This window comes from Periplaneta americana, chromosome 5 (assembly GCF_040183065.1).
Source record: "Periplaneta americana isolate PAMFEO1 chromosome 5, P.americana_PAMFEO1_priV1, whole genome shotgun sequence".
NCBI lineage: Eukaryota > Metazoa > Arthropoda > Insecta > Blattodea > Blattidae > Periplaneta > Periplaneta americana.
Genome location: NC_091121.1, coordinates 109,151,996 through 109,170,694, shown reverse-complemented (window position 1 = coordinate 109,170,694; position 18,699 = coordinate 109,151,996). Strand labels below are relative to the sequence as shown.

At 35.5% G+C, this 18,699-nt stretch overlaps 1 protein-coding gene across 5 annotated transcripts in view; it reads left to right on the top strand.

Moving 5' to 3' along the window:
* The window catches only part of LOC138700074 (band 4.1-like protein 4), a 1,160,862-nt gene that overhangs the window by 101,669 nt on the left and 1,040,494 nt on the right, over positions 1-18,699 (top strand). For all 5 annotated transcript variants that reach the window (XM_069826390.1, XM_069826389.1, XM_069826387.1 and 2 more), the window contains exon 2: positions 7,980-8,164. In XM_069826390.1, the coding sequence (XP_069682491.1) occupies positions 8,081-8,164 (84 nt within the window). In that variant the 5' untranslated portion in view covers positions 7,980-8,080. The remainder of the gene's footprint in view (positions 1-7,979; positions 8,165-18,699) is intronic.

Below are 18,699 nucleotides of genomic sequence, written 5' to 3'. Positions count from 1 at the left end.
TCCTAGAGAGTTTAAATTGGTCTTTGTGGTAGGCAGAGATAATGTTGAGGCAAGTTTTCCCGTGGTTCTCATTTTCTCTTACTTACTTACAAATGACTTTTAGAGAACCCAGAGGTTCATTGTCGCCTCACATAAGCCCGCCATCGGTCCCTTTCATGAGCAAGATTGATTCATTCCCTACCAGCATAACCCATTTTCCTCAAACCCATTTTTATTTTATCCTCTCATCTATATCTCGGTCTTCCCAAAGCTCTTTTTCCCTCAGATCTCCCAACGAACACATTACATGCATTTCTGGATTCACCCATACATGCTACATGCCCTGTCCATTTCAAGCGTATGGATTTAATGTTACTAATTATGTTAGGTGAGAGGCCGGAGGGAAAAAGACCTTTAGGGAAGCCGAGACGTAGATGGGAAGATAATATTAAAATGGATTTGAGGGAGGTAGGATATGACGGTAGAGACTGGATTAATCTTGCTCAGGATATGGACCAATGGCGGGCTTATGTGAGGGCGGCAATGAACCTCCGGGTTCCTTAAAAGCCAGTAAGTAAGTAAGTACTGTAAGTATGTTAGGTGAAAAATACAATGCGTTGAGTTCTGCAATGTGTAATTTTCTCCTTTCTCCTGTAACTTCATCCCACTTAGCCCCAAATATTTTCCAAAGAACCTTATTCTCAAACATCCTTAGCCTCTGTTCCTTTCTCAAAGTGAGAGTCGAAGTTGCACCACGATATAGAACAATCGGTAATATAACTGTTTTATAAATTCTAACATTAAGCTTTTTTGAGAACAGACTGGATGACAAAAGGTTCTCAACCGAATAATAACAGAAATTTGCATATTTATTCTGCGTTTAATTTCCTCCCGAGTGTCATTTATGTTTGTTTCTATTGCTCCTTCAAGGTATTTGAATTTCGCCACTTCTGCAAAGGATAAATTTCCAATTTTCATATTTCCATATCGTAGGCCTACTACGTACTAGACATAATCATATATTTTGTCTTTCAGGGTTTACTTCCAAACCTATAATTTTAATTGAAGCAAGTAAAATTCTCCTTTTCCCTAATCGTTTGTAGATTTACTCCTAGCGTATTCACGTCATCCGCATAAACAAGCAGCTGATGTGTTATATTTAATTCTTCGTTCAGCTCCACAAAGTGGTATGCTAACCGACCTTGTCGACCAGCGCTGTGAAGTAGAATATCACCCTCTATAAAATTAAAAATAGCTCTATAATCATTCCTCATAATCGAATTAGATACGAGGGAGGATCGGAAAGTAATGCACAACAATATTTACGGAATATTATTTTGTCTGGTTGTTCAAAGTTCGCAGATAGTTAATTTGAATCTTGCGCTACAGGCAGCAATGCCTCGTTCCTGGCAGAACGAACGATAACTGCTGAATAAAGATGGCGTGTTTGGTAGCATCATCTGCATATGAAGAACAGCTCGAACATTAAGAAAATTGGACGTATCCTTTCGAGACAAACGCCCTAACAGAGACGCTGCAAATGTCAGATTTCTTCACGACATTGCACGTTCCCATGTTGCGGCTTCTGTTCGTGGAAAAATGGAGAAACTTTGCTGGACCGTGTTCAGTCAAACTCCCTACAGTCCAGACTTTGGCCCATCCGACTTACACCTCTTCGGACCAATGAAGAAATTCCTAGAAGGCCAACGCTTCGATTCGGATGTAGTAGTGAAGTCGATCGTGCATAACTGGCTATACTCCCAAGAAACGGAGTTCTATGAACAAGGTATACTCAAATTGGTGTCACGATAGAAGAAGTGTATCGAGAGACTTGATACATATGTCGAAAAATAGGTAAAACTTGTAGGGGAAACTGTTTTACCTTTAGCGTAGTGTACCTTTGAACATTTTTTATTATTTTTTTTTTTCATTTTTTGCTGCTACTGAAGTAAATTGTAGAGAAAGCCGCTAAGTAGCTCTGGTCGTAGTTTCGATTTGATTTATTGCAAAAATGTGAGTTCTGTGGACAAAATAATTTTTATAGTACCAAAAGTGAACATTTCGTTCATTGATATATGTTTTCTAACCCAAAACCAGATTGTATTTGTTACTATCAATCAAGTACAGTGTGTTCCCTATCATCTGGTGAGTAATAACATACTTTAATTTCCATGATTTATTCGAATCTGTAGTTTTAGGAGCCATATTTGTTTAAACGTGCACCCTCTTATATCTCTGTTCCAAGGTACACGATGTATCTGTTTTTGTTTTATTTTTATTTTTATTTTTATTATTATGTCACGAATTAAGTCTGGAGTTAAGAGGGCCCCAGTTGATTCGGATGCCTTGAAGAAAGCTGTTGAAGTAGTTATTGCTCCTGCAGGAAATAAAATCTCAATCAGAGAAGCTTGCTCTGGTTTATGATTGCAAGTACATTTTAAATATGATTGTCAGTTTTTACAGCTTTATTCCCACCTATATTCCATGTGTGCCAACTTGCAAGAGAGTATGTTCTAAGGTACATGAACCTGTTGTACATTTGAACACATTACATATCCCTTCATTTTATTTTTTCCATCCTTAATAGACGTGTAGAACAGGAAAACACGCACAGGAAGTTGTAAAGGAATCTTCAATAATTAGGTTGAAGCTTTTCTTTCATTTAAAAAATTTCATTGAATGAATGAATAATGAATGAATGAATGAATAAATGAATTAATAAATGAATAAGTGAAGAAGGAAATGAAGAAATAAAGCAATAAAGAAATAAAGAATTCAATAAAGAAATCAAGACATAAAGAAATCAATAAAGAAATAAATAAAATGTGAAAAGTGTTTAAAGGTACAACAGTCACCCCCACCTTTTTTGTGCATTATTTCCTTTTTCTTATCCATTAAATATTTTACAAAAAAATATGCTTTACTCTCCGATCCTTCCTCTTATTTTTAAGTCATACCCAGTCACGCTTCCGAAGTCTGATTAGTGGAATATGTAGCTAATCGGTGATGTATGCATTGGAGGTGGAAAGGAACTGGCCACCCTACCCCATTATCTCCTGGTCTAGTTGCCTCATGAGTGATGCTGCATTGGTGTTACTTATGAGGTTCAAATCTGTCTTCGGACAGTTGACCAAACAACAACCCAGTCACGCTAATTTACTTCATCTCTTAGCTGCTTAGGTTTCTATGCTGCTCAGAAAAGAACAATGTGAAAAATGACATTCATATAAAAAACTAAAAACGAAAATTGTAATATTTAATTATGGATATAAAAGAAAAGTTACAAATTCATCTCGTGTACCTGTTTGAAATTTTGTAACGCATGACTACTTCTGTAACTTTATTTGAACGACTCCGGACAGTCTAAGCGCCGAGATCTGTTAATTGACCGCCCCACAGGACCAAGCAGAAACTCGTAATAAAGTACAAACTGGCACAGGTTTTGCTTTATTATCGCCCCGCACGAAAAAAAGTCGCTCAGGATTTAATTTTATTATAGCTTGTACTTGATTCATGTTGGCAGTTCGTGTCGGACCAAAACTGCAGTGAGTGGCAAGAATATTGCATAAACAGATATCAAGCATTTCGCTCAAGTGCAACATCAGGTATGAAAGTAGGTGGTCTTGCTCGTAAGTAACGGTGTATAGACATTCATCGCCGTGCATAAAATCTTCGGTATAGTTATAAAGGAGCCATTGTGTCATAGAAAGAAAAGAAATTTCTCACATTCGATTTGTGCATTACAGAATTTTAAGGGAAGGTAGAGGGACACATGATTTGGAGGAGTCCAGTACTGGAAGGAGGAATCCTGAATGGCTTAACTGAATACATGTTCAGAATTCTGTTTTTTCCCCACCGTGTCCTGGAATTTAGCATCTCCGACGTTTCAAAACTACTTACAAATTTCTTAATCATGACGAAACGCTGGACACGTTAAGTTCGGCCAGTGAGTGCCGTAGACTATAACTTTACATCTACGCGTGTTTTCTGCGTGTAGTCTACATTACTTTTTCATGTAGAATATGTAATCAACGAATTGATTTAAAAAGTCGTTTTATTGTTTAATTAGAAGCCAAATGATTAAATAAGTGCAAAATTGTGCTATTTTTTTTCCATTTTCACAAAAATGCCTGGAACATGCATTAAATGTGAATAAAATCACAGTTATAAATTATAATTATATTAGCCTAATTATACAGCACACATAACTTTATACGTATTTCTTTACAAAGATACTGCATTCCAAGTAATTACTCGACCAAGGAGAGTGGAGCCGCTGGCTTAATGTGAACTATCGCGATGCGGTATTACTAACGCAGGAGCAGTAGCGCCACGGCTCCGGGCCGCAGGACTCCACTGGGCTTGGTCGAGTAATACCTAAAACATTAACATTAAATGGTTGTCAATAATAATCGGCACTATTATCTATCATTTTGTAAGTAGACTCTAATAAGTACGCAGTAGTTTTGATGTATTAAAATCTAAACGATTTCTGAAAGGTGAATGGCTGTATGACCAATTAGAAAATATAGGTCTACATGTGCAGAAGAAGCTAGTATTTTCTGAAGTTTCAAAGTTAAATGACATAAATCTTGGTGATGATGTTTACTCAGACTCCAAAGCATTACTGGATCAGTGGTGTATATATATATATATATATATATATATATATATATATATATATGTATATGTGTGTGTGTATATATGAATGTGTGTATACGTGTATGTATGCGTGTATATATATATATATATATATATATATATATATGTGTGTATATATGAATGTGTGTATACGTGTATATATGCGTGTATATATATATATATATATATATATATATATATATATATGTGTGTGTATATATGTATGTGTGTATACGTGTATGTATGCGTGTATATATATGTGTGTATATATGTATATGTTTATATGTGTAACGGTCAGCGCGTCTGGCTGCGAAACCAGGTGGCCCGGGTTCGAATCCCGGTCGGGGCAAGTTACCTGGTTGAGGTTTCTTGCGGGGTTTTCCCTCAACCCAATACGAGCAAATGCTGGGTAACTTTCGGTGCTGGACCCCGGACTCATTTCACCGGCATTATCACCTTCATATCATTCAGACGCTAAATAACCTGGATGTTGATATAGCGTCATAAAATAACCAAATAAAATAAAATATGTGTATATATATGTATATGTGTATATGCCTATATATGTATGTGTGTGTGTATATATATATATATATATATATATGTGTGTGTGTATATGTATATACACATGTGTAATTATTGAGATATCCTAGTTCTTTGTTGAAAATCGTGAAGATTACTTATTCTTTCTATCGAGTAATAAGTCTTGTAGTTCTTGGAAATTTTTACTTGAGAGCAAACGTTGGTCATCACTAAAATGCTTGGGATTGAGACAATAAGCATTCAGAGTGTAAATATTGATGGAAATTTTTTTCTAGGATCCATACCATTTGTCAACTTCTGAAATTGACTAATAAGGGAGGATTTTCAGTAGGGCACGATGGATTTGACTTAAAGTGTTAATGTAGACTGATTTAAGGTCCCTGAAAACGACGGTGAAGGCCTCTCGTATCGGAATTGCATATTTGTGAAAATACAACAATTTTAAAAATCTGGATTGCATGTCGTTCTTGCGCGCAGCTTGCTCATAACCTGCTTGCAGAGAATACTAGAGGCGAGGAAACTACTTTCTTCCATCCCTGTTAGCAATCTAGAAGTGGAATATGTACACATTTGCATTTAAGACGAAATGGATAATATTTAGGGTAAACTCACATGTTATGTTCACACAAGGTAATGCGGGTTCACCAAGAACAGCATATTTTCAAATACAGGCATCTTATAATGGCTGCTTCCTCACATTCATCGACACAACAGACACTATTTCCCACACGTAACAGTGTTATGTTGTGAGTTTCAGAGGGATTATTCCGCGTGGGCACAAGCCAATTATACACATGTGAACATTTTTTTTTTCTGGAGGATCCTCATCATAAAAATTTCGCTTCTTAAATATTTAGACAGCACAATTAAAACACCGATTACTTTTGATTTACTGTTTATTACTTGGACCACACAACAGGAACACGACATATTTCCAATCAAAGTGAATATCCGGATTTCTGCTTTCTTATGACGTCACCATTGAGTATCGATTAGCGAGTGAGTGAGCGATCGTGATCGAGAGATTACTCGTAGGCTATCATAGAAAACGATGCCTAACTTGTATGTGTTTTTGTGCACTCATCAACAAAACGTTTCATGTATTAGGAGAGGTATTTGGTGGTTTGTACCGAGATACAATGGAAGAAATTGGCAGCTTGTGGTGTACTTTTCAACTTTCATTTTATAGCTCACTTTTTCATTTTGAAATTTAAGATAAGTTTGTATAGCCTAAAAGTAAAAAAAAAAAAGACTAGAGTATTGTATTAAAAATCTTTATATTATTTTCAGTGAATTTCTTATAAATATAATAAAACATGCTTTAAACAATAGACCTACAGTATATGGAGATAACAGCATTCAATTGTTTGTTTTTGTACACCCTAAAAAATTCCTTATTAATAACAGGCTAATATTTGTTTGGAAAAAGTAAAAGTTTGGCTCCATAATTTCGGGAGCACCACTGTAAATTCATAAACTGTAAATTGTATAAAGGTCTGGATAGGATGGCAAACATGATTTTATGATGTAAACGATTAGGATGAAATAAAACAACCAGAAAACAGGAGAAATAACTTATATGAAATGTCTTCAAAATAAACATGTTTTAAACATATACATAGTGGACCAAAAAAAAAAAAGGCACAAAATTAGAAATACTCTATTTTCGGAAATACATAACATTAATTTATAATGAATACACTGTTGGAAAAAGTAGACTGTAAAGATGAGCAGGACTTTTTATTACGTTTTTCTGAGGCTCAATTAAAATCTTATGGAGGTTAATACACAATGATGCGAAAAATGTGGTTTTAAAGGCAATTTATTACTTCAAAATGCAGAACCTGAATGTTGGTAAAATTAATAATAATTAATGATCTTTCAAATAATCAAAATTAAAAATTATGCTCTATGTGACTGCCATTTGACCGCACAACCATTTGTAGGCGTCTTCTCCATTGTCAAATAGCACTGGATATCTGTCTTTGATCAAGCCGGTCCCAACATTCAAAAAGGCGTTGTCTTAAATGTTCAATATTACGAATTCTTGTTTTGTAGTAAACTGCTTTTTGTAGTCTATAGGATTAAGATCTCTTTTGAAACTCCAGCGGAAATCATCAGAGAATCTGAGAAATGCGATCTTTACCGCAATGATCTCTCAGGAAGGATATCATGTCCGTATCTTGCTAATCAATCGTTTTACACTTGAAACAGACCATTCTCGCCGAGCGTAGTTCCTTACGGGCAGATAAATTATTATCATATTGGTGCAAATTTTTAATGAAAATCTTGTCTTCATTCGTTAAGCGACCCACTATTCGCAAAATGAGAACTCAATATGGAAGAAAAGAAATTATGATAGCACAACAAACGGCTTGGCCTGCTGAACTCGTAAGACCATAATGTTTAGTTGGGCATACACGATTGACTTTGCACTGCCTTACAAGAAATAAAAAATAATGTTTAATAAATGATAAAAAAAATAAATATTACAGTATTTTCCTGATCTACAAGGATTGTGTGAAATTTTCCTGTGAAATAAACTTTCAAGTGAAATCATTAGCTACTGGAATATAACCATTTAAATTCTGTGCCTTTTTTGGCCCATTGTGTAATTTTAAACGTTGTACTTAAAACTTGTTTTAATCAGCGGGTATTGTTTTAAACAATTTTGAACATTTTGTTTAAAACTTTTTCTTTTAAACATGCCAACACTGCATATCAGTGAGTTCACTGTGGAATGCCTAAAAGCCTACACATTCACCGTGAAAGCCTAGAAATTCGTATGAATAAAATGTTGTTTGCTTTGTTTACAGGAGGAACAACTCATCGCAATCACTTATTTGCGGGATAGTTAGAATCCTACCGCTCGTGTCGGACGCCTCATGTCGATAGTGTGACGTCATCCTTCATCACAATGCGCTGTTTCTGCAAACGAATCCGCACCTACCATGTGAAGGTGGTGCTGCTGGACGAGCAGGAGCTGATACAGGAAATACAGGTGAGCGACCCTCGTGCGTCGACTACGTGTGTCACTTCTTATTAAAGCTATGCTGGCTGTTCTTACTACTTATATTGATGACTAACTTGTGTCTTGGAAAAGTTAATATTGTATATAGGTCCTCATAGTATAAGAAATTGTTATCGTGGTTATTCCAGTCACCGTCACATCGCCTTCACAATATTTTGCCGTATTAACATGAAAAAAGGTACATTAATATTGTAAAAAGAAAACTGATTGGTAGACTGCATACAACCAGAATAGATTCCACGCTCTTGAATTCTAAGTAGTCGATCTACCGATTTGAGCTAACGCGCTTTAACCCTCCCACTACCAGAATTATTTTATTACATTGGATACCACTGGGGTCATTGGTGACCCCAAGTAAATTAAGTAAGATAAAATTTGTATTAAGAGCTAAATTAATTTACATGGTTATACCGATGTACTGGTACATTTATACACAGCGTGACATTGACTAAACTAAGGCCTATATTACACTATCAAATTTCTGTGTCACAGAAGTTTGATAAGATATATATGATGAAATCTTTTACAGTGTAATATAACATCTTTGATCACATCTAGCTGTGACATAGTTCTGTGATAAAAGTTATGGTCATCATCATACCTTTGATAAAATCTGTGACTGAGAAGAAAGAAAATGACGGCCATTAAGTACGCATGGTCTTTAAAAACCACAGAACTTCTAATATCACATTATGAGTCACATGAAATGTTTCATAATTCATTATTAAATACTTAGTGTATGTATGTATATAGTTTCACATCTTCATACTGAAGTTCTCTCAGTAGAGTTTGATGGATTCCTTTTGTATCTTTTCTCCTTACCCAATCTCTAACCCAAATCGTCGGCTTAGAGCAGCAGTCCTCAGCGCAGAGCACCCTGGGGCTAGCGTCTCTTACTCGCGGGAAACACAGTGCACCATGGTGCACTCGTAGCTGCTAGCGAGTATGCTCTCTACCTCTTCCTGCTGCACGACGGTGCACACGGGACGGCACCGCTTACCCTTTGCACATTTCAACGAGTGCTGACGACCACTGGCTTAGAGTGTAAACCTAGCTAATTAACAAAAAGGAAATTTTACAGGGGAAACAAGAACTGAGTATAAATTAACACTGAAACTTTAGAACCAGGTCTGTACTTTGGATTTGATCCTAAAGCTTCAGAGTTAATTTATACTCAGTCTTTTGTTTCCCCTGTAAAATTTCCTTTTTATTAGTTAGCAGGTTTGCACTCTAAGCCGACAAAATACGTTCTTTCTTTGATTTCTTCTTTACTATTAATGCAATATACATTACTGAATTTACAGTTGTAACAAGCGTAGAACTGTTGTGGATCCATTATTATAACTGTGATGAAAGATATGATAAAAGCTTTGACATAGTGTAATATAATCAAAATCTTACATTTGATTATATATATTTGATCAAAAATTTTATTGCATTCTGTGACACAGAAATTTGATATGTAATATAGGCCTAAGACATATCGTTCCCTCTATATGACATTAGGGGCTACTGGAACTTTACTCCGTTGACTTCAGTTTTGCTCTGTTAAAGATGACCTCTACTCCAGGATGAATTCTCTTTTTATATTTACTGATGTGTTTCTGTTTAGAATATTTATGAGCATCCAAATTATGAAGACATTCAGTGCATTGATATCCAGTATATTATATAGCCATAAGCCATCGTCTTGTCATCTGTTTTGTAGTATACAGTAAGTTCTGGCTAATTTGTCCGCAATGTCTACACCTGACTTCGTAGCGTTGTAGTCGAGTATAATATGTTTTATTGCTTCACTGTTTTGTGGCTCTTCTTTGAAGCGCATGGTATTCAGCAATGTTACCATCCTACATTTATTTGGACAGTAAGAAAACTATAGTAGATCATCGTTGGAATGCAAAGAGAGAGGAAGGAGAAACTCTTCCCTTTCTCAAGGCAAATTATTATGTTGGTAGTTCTGGGCGATTTTTTCATATTGTTCCAAGTAGTATCAATAGTTTCTTTTCTAACTCTGTTGCTAGGTCCAAATTTGCAACGAAATTATCAGCTGTCATCTTTCTTCCACTTCCTTGTAAATTTTCTACCTTGTCGAAAACTACTGCTTTTCCCTGATGTCCGTTCTCATTTCTTCCTTATACACTCGTATATTTGTTGCGTAGTAAGTAATGCTGTCACATGTAGCCCCATATTTGCTTAGTTTTGAGGGCATGTATTGCCGGAAGAGCCATCTACCTCAGAAAGTCAACAGTTTTTCATCAATGGTAACGTTCTCATACGACATACGTGAATAATCTAACGTGTTTACCCATGTCTTAAACAAATTCCTTATAGGAGACAGTTTATCAGGACTATGATTCTGTGTTTTGTAAAATACGTATTAGAAATTATTTCATTGTTTAGGGCAACTAAATAAAAAATAGCATCAATTTTATGGTATCGACAGAGATGTGCAGACGGCTGTCAAACGCTGACTTCTACGATACAAGGATACAAAAATTGATCCCATGGTATGACAAATGTCTCAATTCCATTGGAGTATATGTTAACAAATAGCGCAGCAATTGTTACATCTGTTCTAATAAATCTTTCCGTGCAATTGTGCTTTTTTTCTGTAAACGGCACCAGGGAAAATCACTTTCTGGACGGCCTCGTAATTGCGGTCGAGTGGCCAAAATTTGTATAGGCACTTTTTTTGACATTATTAACATGGTGGTAGGAAAAAATGTAACTTTTTTTTTATCTGCCCCCATCAGAATGTTTGCTTATGAGTGATGTGTAAATGATGTCAAAGTAGCTAGTTCTCAATTTCTTTTATTTGGTTGTATATAATACTGACTCAAAAATTAATTATACACAGCAAACAGAGTTGCAGAATTTTTTTTTGTGGCAGTTTTTCCCAACAGTTCAGCATATTCTAGGAGCTAGTTAGCCGGAATCTGACAGAGTTGGCAACACTGGTTACGACAGTAGACAACATTACAAACTATGGAAGACGATGAGCGACATTACTCTAGACAAGTGACGAAAGTAATAAGGTGAATGCGTATGTGCTTTCAGTATTTTCCATCAATTCAGAGCCAGGGCGCAACAAAATCTTTGTTCCGACTGAGTTTCAAGCTCGCAAAATGGTCAAATGGTCACCCCTTCATTTTACGACTTTACAAAATAGGTGAAGGTGAATCACTCGATGCATATTAATTGCGCAGACGGACTTCCACAGGATTTGCGAACAATCCGACTTCATCCCCGTCGCACATTGTTGTTCGGCGCTCGGCTGTCGAATGGCGTGGATCATTGGTTATGACGGGAGCGGAGTTGGACGTGCGGGAATCCCGCATTCTCCCGCCCCTCCCATCCTCTTCTGACGTCGTGCCTCATGTTTTTCAATGGGCGTGAAAATAAAGAAACAAAAGAATATACTTACAACTTGAGATATCAAAACAAAAGACTATCCAGCAGGTCGTAACGAAGCACATCTCTGAATGTTCAAGTGGCCACAGAAGTACTATTGTCCACTTGCAAAACGTTTTGTCTCTTACCACTTACTTCACCATGGAAATCTATCCGAAGTAAAAATCCTCACTGTCGGGATAAATTCCGAATTCAAGATGTAAAGGCGTAACTTGATTCCTTCTACTAACAATTTCTCTCTAACCGAAGTACGATTCGATCGCATTTGGTTAGTGAAATTTGGGTGCTTTTCGCTGCTTTACAACACCATGTTCTACAGTATTTACTGTTGCCGTCAAGTAACAATCTTATGGCTAAGTTGGCAGAGGCACTTTCCTTTTGATCCTGAGTTGTGCTCGGACATGCGTTCGATTCCCGCTTGAGTTGATTACCTGGTTGAGTTTTTCCGAGGTTTTCCCCAACCGTAGAGCATTGTCGGGTAATCTATGGCTAGAGCTCGGCCTCATCTCGCCATATACCACCTCGCTATCACTAATTCCATCGACACTAAACAGTCCAGTAGTGATGCAGCGTCGTTAAACAACCAAGTAAAAAACCGTCTTGCGCAAAGCAGAGTACTCATAAAAAAAGTCGCAAATTATAAATGTATACTGGTCATTTCCCATAACTATAGTCCTGGAACACAATTATGGTCCACGATAAAACTATTCGAAGAACATTGTAGAAGTAACATAGACCGTTCGTAGATAGCTACAGTGATGTGACTTCAAACTACAGTACAGAACAAATATAGATAAACAAGGTACTACGTTATGGAGTGCAAAATTTGAATGGACCATAGTTGTGTTTCAGGACCATAGTTATGGGAAATGACGGTAGCCTACTGCTTTTGAATATCCGCACTTTGAAATAAAGAGCGAAAAAGACATTTAAAAAATGTGACGACGGTGCTGATATGAGAATAATAATAATGATGATGATAATAATAATAATGATGATGATAATAATAATAATAATAATAATAATAAATTATACGCTTTGATTTCATGAATCTTAGATAAGGTTAAATTGGTCTTTTCGATGTGTTTTCCAACACTTATTACCTTCTGTCTGTTAGTAAACGAATCTAAAAATTATTATTATTTTTTAATTATGGTTTACTTAACGACATTTGCGACTGCCGAGGTTATATCAGCGTCGCCGATGTGCCAAAATTTTGTTCCGCAGGAGTTCTTTTACATTCCAGTAAATCTACTGACATGAGCCTGTCGTATTTAAGCACACTTAAATGCCATCGACCTGGGCCTGGATCGAACCCCCAATCTCGAGCACAGAAGGCCAGCGCTGTACCGCCTACGCTACCCAGGCCAACTAAACGATTATATATTACTAGTTTAGGCAATACGAGGAAGTAGGCCTAGTATTGGAAGTAACAGAAATGGGAGTATCATGAACAGACAGTATTGGAAATGACTATTTTTAATGTAATATTGGAAATATATTGGAACTAAAATATGATCATATCAATCAAAACTGTCTTCGGGCAGTTGACAAACAAACAACAGTATTTAGAAATTCAAAATTTACAACATACAGTAGGGCTATAACTGACTTTACCGCTAGTAAATGAATTAACCCTTGTTTCTATACTATTATGATGATGTCAGATTCTTCTGACGAAGAGAAGATAATCTTGATGAAGCGACAATGTCCTGCCAAATCTTCATAACCTCAAAACGGAACAAAGCCGTGGACAGTAAAGATTGGTGTGGTTTCCCTGATTGCATTTCTGTTCCCCGCTAAATCCAAAATTTCAATAATTCGAACAGGTCCCAACCCCAATTAATTCGGGCTAGCGGGGTTCTACTGTAGACGCTACATCCCTCGTCTTTTATCTTCTGCATTGCCTTAAATGACAACCTTGTAACATACGACATTGGGTTCAACTATTAAGTCTCTGTCTTCAGAATTCCCTAAACCCCAACGATTTTGTAAGAGTGGCGACAGAATAATCCACAAAATGCTATCCCTGGAAGGTGGCGGTTATTATGATTGGTAATATTGTGATGAATAGAGCCCGGATGTTTGGCAAAATGCCTTTTTACTGGGTGGAAGTAAATCATTATTTTCATAGATATAAATGTGATTTGGGGTAAATAAAAGTGAGAGGGCCAATTTTTATTTTGCCTTTTTAAGGTGTTTCTTACTAATGCAATAATAAATGCCTTTTTTGTCATTTTAAAGCAATATTTCTTGTTTATTTGTAATTTTGTAATTAATTGTAATGTGATCTGTATGAAAGTTAAATATATGAAACAATGACTTACTTTACTAATAATAGTAAATAAAAGTAATTTATTTCGGTCCTTAATCTGCTAATAATCATGCTTTAATACTATTGGTGTAATATAAATAATGATCAACAATCAAGTTACAAATATAATGTCATGTCTTCACGATACCAACAAGCTCGTTCTCATAGAAGTTATCACGTAGTATTTCCAATTGTTTGTTTTCAAATTTTCAAATCTTACTGTTACAATTTTTTGCTGCACGTGTTTATTATTGCAGGAAAAAGAAATCTGAGTGAGGAATAGTCTGTTATTGTCGGGTGATAGAAAGAAGGTATAAATTCGGTTAGCTAGAATGCCTAAATTCAGTAAACCATTGAAAAGTAAACTTGATGCTTACGTTAGTGAATTTAGTGCCTATTTGTTTTTATGTAAGGTTTGTGAAAAGACAGTTAATCACGGAAAAACAAAGTATTTTATAAGTGAACAAGTGTCAGCTACGGAGTAAAAATGTGAGTTGTCTGGATATAATTTAAGTTTATTGCTAAAATATATTATGCCTTTTCAGTAGTTCGTAGGACACAGAAGATGACGCAGAACCGGCGTCGAAATGGGCCATCTGTCTAAGGTACATAACCTTTTTTAAAAATTCTAATACTTTTAACGTGTCGTTAAACAATTTTAAGTTTTTTAAACAAAGTGTTAACGTGAACCAGAATCAATGCCTTTTAAAAATGTTATAATGCCTTTTTAAAAATTTATTGTGCCTTTTTTACGTTTTTATTGCCCTTTTTGCCTGCCTGTTTTAACTGTTATAAATGCTTAAACATCCGGGCTCTAGTGATGACACACCAGCAGCAATGACAAGGTAGTAAATGATCGTGGTTCTGGTAGTAATGCACGAGATAGCTGTTAATGGCAACTTAGGTATTTGTAATTCAGACTTCTTACTACCTCGAGAGAAATACTCTGAATCTATATATTTTTTTAATTGAACGCAAAATTAATATAAATACAACGAAATAACTATAATTATTTGTATCTCTCATAATTAATTTAAAACGTACAAGAAAATTCTGAACAATGAAGACAACGCTATTATACAAAATAGTCGGCAGCAGCCGTGAAAGCATGCATTTCGTTATACAACAGCGTATAATAATTATAATAGCCTCGCTATCGTCGACTAACTTTACAACCGTATGTGAGTTTTATTGCAAGATACGTTCGTTTGTACTTCTGCATCGACTTGTGCTCAGTAATAGCCGATTGTTTCAGCAAGTGCTGTAGAGGGCTTGGCCAAGATGACCGCCGTCCCCGCAGTCAAGGTCTTGTTATCTTACCCGCACCGGTATTGCCAATACTCTATAGACAGGCGTTCTCTTGATTACTTTTATCTCGCTTGTCTCAACAGCATTCTCTACAGAGGTCTTGAAAAATAGAGGCAATAAAATAGGATAAAAAAATGAACTGATTCTGGAGTCCTTTGTTAACCGGAGCAACTTGCATCATTTAATTCTATCACATAACATTTGTTCTTTTCTTTACATATTCTCTTTCTGAACTTTCGGTGGACGACTGCAATGGGGTTGGACTCCGTTCGGGATAAAATTATCTAAACGATATCATGAAGTTTCGTTTTCGTTCGGAATAGCATAATATTGAAATGTGACTTCAACTTTAGTTTTTGTTCGGAATAGCATATTATTGAAACGTGACCTCAAGTTTAGTTTTTGTTCGGAATAGCATATTATTGAAATGTGACTTCAACTTTAGTTTTTGTTCGGAATAGCATATTATTGAAATGTGACTTCAACGTTAGTTTTTGTTCGGAATAGCATAATATTGAAACGTGACCTCAAGTTTAGTTTTTATTCGGAATAGCATATTATTGAAACGTGACCTCAAGTTTAGTTTTTGTTCGGAATAGCATATTATTGAAACGTGACTTCAAGTTTAGTTTTTGTTCGGAATAGCATATTATTACAGTCTACTATATACAGTCACGAAGCTGGGGATGATTTTTTGCATTTCTCGCGATAGTTGCTAGCCGCTTGGAGCTCTGTGAGTACTAGAAACACTGGACCACAGTCTAATATATACAGTCGCGCAACTCATACATATAAAATATGCCAACATTTGACAGCTGGCGCGACAGTAGCCCTCTAGCGGCAGGTAAGTTAACAGTGTGCACACGACATATGATAACACATCAGAAAACGGATTTTGCGTAATTTATTTTATATTTTATGCTATACAGTAAGTGTATATGGTTCTTATTAATTTTACTCTAGAATCCTAGAAAAATTTCACACGCAGTTAATCTACAAGTTTCAGAAGCTGGAAATAAACGTAATTCTTTCTGCTCCTTACAACTGAATCATGGCCCTGATCACGTATCATGGTTTGAAATAATATAATTGTTTGTACGTGGACGGTTAATTCAATTCATTCCTAAATATATTTATGAACCATTGGAACTCTATATTTCCTGTGAGAAGAGTCAAAATTGTTGGGCATATCTCGTAGGGTACATCGCGTGGTGAACTCCTCTCCCTATTTCCTGAAAAATTAACTACTGTATTTTCCATACCGCAAATTGGGGTAAACTCGGCCGCTGAGGTAAACTTAAAAATAAAAAAGGGGAATATTTAAACCTTAATTTGACAGACATTGATTTACGAAGTTCATTATTTTTCAATTTTTTTTTTAATTATTATTTTGAGTCGCTAATAGTGCTGATATTATGGTTTAAATTTTTATGGAAAGTTTACCCCATTTTACATTACATTTCCAGTTTTCACATATAAGCTTAATTTTAACTTACCCTAGCTATATAATACGTAATTTACATGCACTTGCTGTTATTATGACGTAGGTGAGAACAAATGAATACACAATTTTGTTGAAAAAATTGTAACTTCAATTAACTCAGAAAATGTGGGCCTAATTTTATTTTCAGAGCAGAAGTGGTGTAGGTAAAAAATGGGTAATGAGGGTTAAAGTAAACATTCTGTAAAGTACAGCGCAAAGTAGCAATTAATATTGAATTTATTTAAACTATTAGTAAGTAGTCAGTGAATAGCACGAAGGATATATTAATTGCTACCTTCCGCTGTATTTTACAGAATTTTTACTTTAAACCTCATTACTTAATTTTGACTTATACCTCTTTTGCTCTGAACGGCTCAAATAATCACTGGTAATGTAAAATCAACACCAATAACAGTCATGCAAATTATTAGAGAAAAGATTGCTTTTTATATTAAATTTAAAAAGGCTCTTTTATTTCTTGAGAACCTAATACGTCTGCCACGTGAATCTACACCAACACATCAGAAATTTATCGACACAGTCTGGATTTATTCAAGAAGTGAATATTTTGCAAAAGGATTATAATACGCCATGAATTCTTGAAAAATTAACACCATAATCCCTACTTGAATGCAATATAACATTCAACTTTTGAAAAATATAAAGAAAAAACACGAATATAAAAATTATGGAATTACTTGCATTAAAAACGGTAGATACATTATCCAAAATCGGACTGGTTACACATTTTACACATGATCTCTGCAAAAAAATAATATACTGTAACAGATATTTACTTTGTTTTTATTTAAACTTTCCTTCCTGACATGCAAATAGGTAACTGTGATAACTAACAAATGTTTTATAGAACACGATACGTAGGCTACCTACAGCGTGGATTATAGGTTATGATTGAGTTATGATTTTCTCTTGGTCTTTAGGGAATCTGAAGAACGACAAATTCGGAGATTTAAACTTGTTGTTACTGCAATTTTCGTCATTGCACACATTTATTCCGACGCATGATTAAAACGTTATTATAACATCTCGCATACCTTTAAAGCACGTGCTGGCTGTATCAACCCTATGACCAGTGCCTTGCCTGCCGCTTGAGCGCTAGTGTCGTGAATGTTGGCAAAAAAAGTGTTGAAGTTGCGCGACTGTATATATTAGACTGTGCACTAGACTATGTCACTGCTATCAATATCTAATACAGGCCGTAAGGCAGACCATGTGACTCGCGTTTCAACCATATAAATTAGTTTGAATGCATAAAGAGCAACATATGTTTCTCTAAAATGTAGTGTAATTGCATTAATAAAATTTAAAACAATGATTATGAGACATTTCAGACATAATTCACTTGCGAGTAATATTATTTTTGCTGCGAAAATTACGTTGTTCGTATGTGTAATACCTGCCTTTATTTCGATTAAATATTGCGAAATTCTTGTACATTCATTTATGCACGATTCAATCATTTTCAGTTGCACCGCACGGATATTTAGATATGTTGAAATTGTAGGTTATGTTTACTGTACCAGTTGCCTCTTCCTGTCTAATTTTAGTGGTCTCCAATGCCCTCCCATTACATATGTATGTTATGCAACTCGATGTTATGTCATATGGAAATTATAGGTTATGTTTACTATATTTAATTTATATTCCTATATTCGCAATTATACATTACAATTAAACATAATGTCATGTATGAAACCCTGGACATTCTATTTGTCTGTATTTTAATACGAGATGCAACAAAGACTTAGAACATCTTTTAAGCGTGTGCCTGCATGCGATTCTGAGATTCTATGTCACCGTTGCACCTCGTTTAAAGGCTAGAATTGCTAGCGCTGAACATGCCTTGGTATAGACAGTATGTTCCAATTTCGAAGAAATTAGTTATTAGTTAGGTAATCATATTCTTAATCGAAAACTCCTTTAGACAGAAGAATTTGAGCACAGATAATTTTTATAAAAACTGTTCTG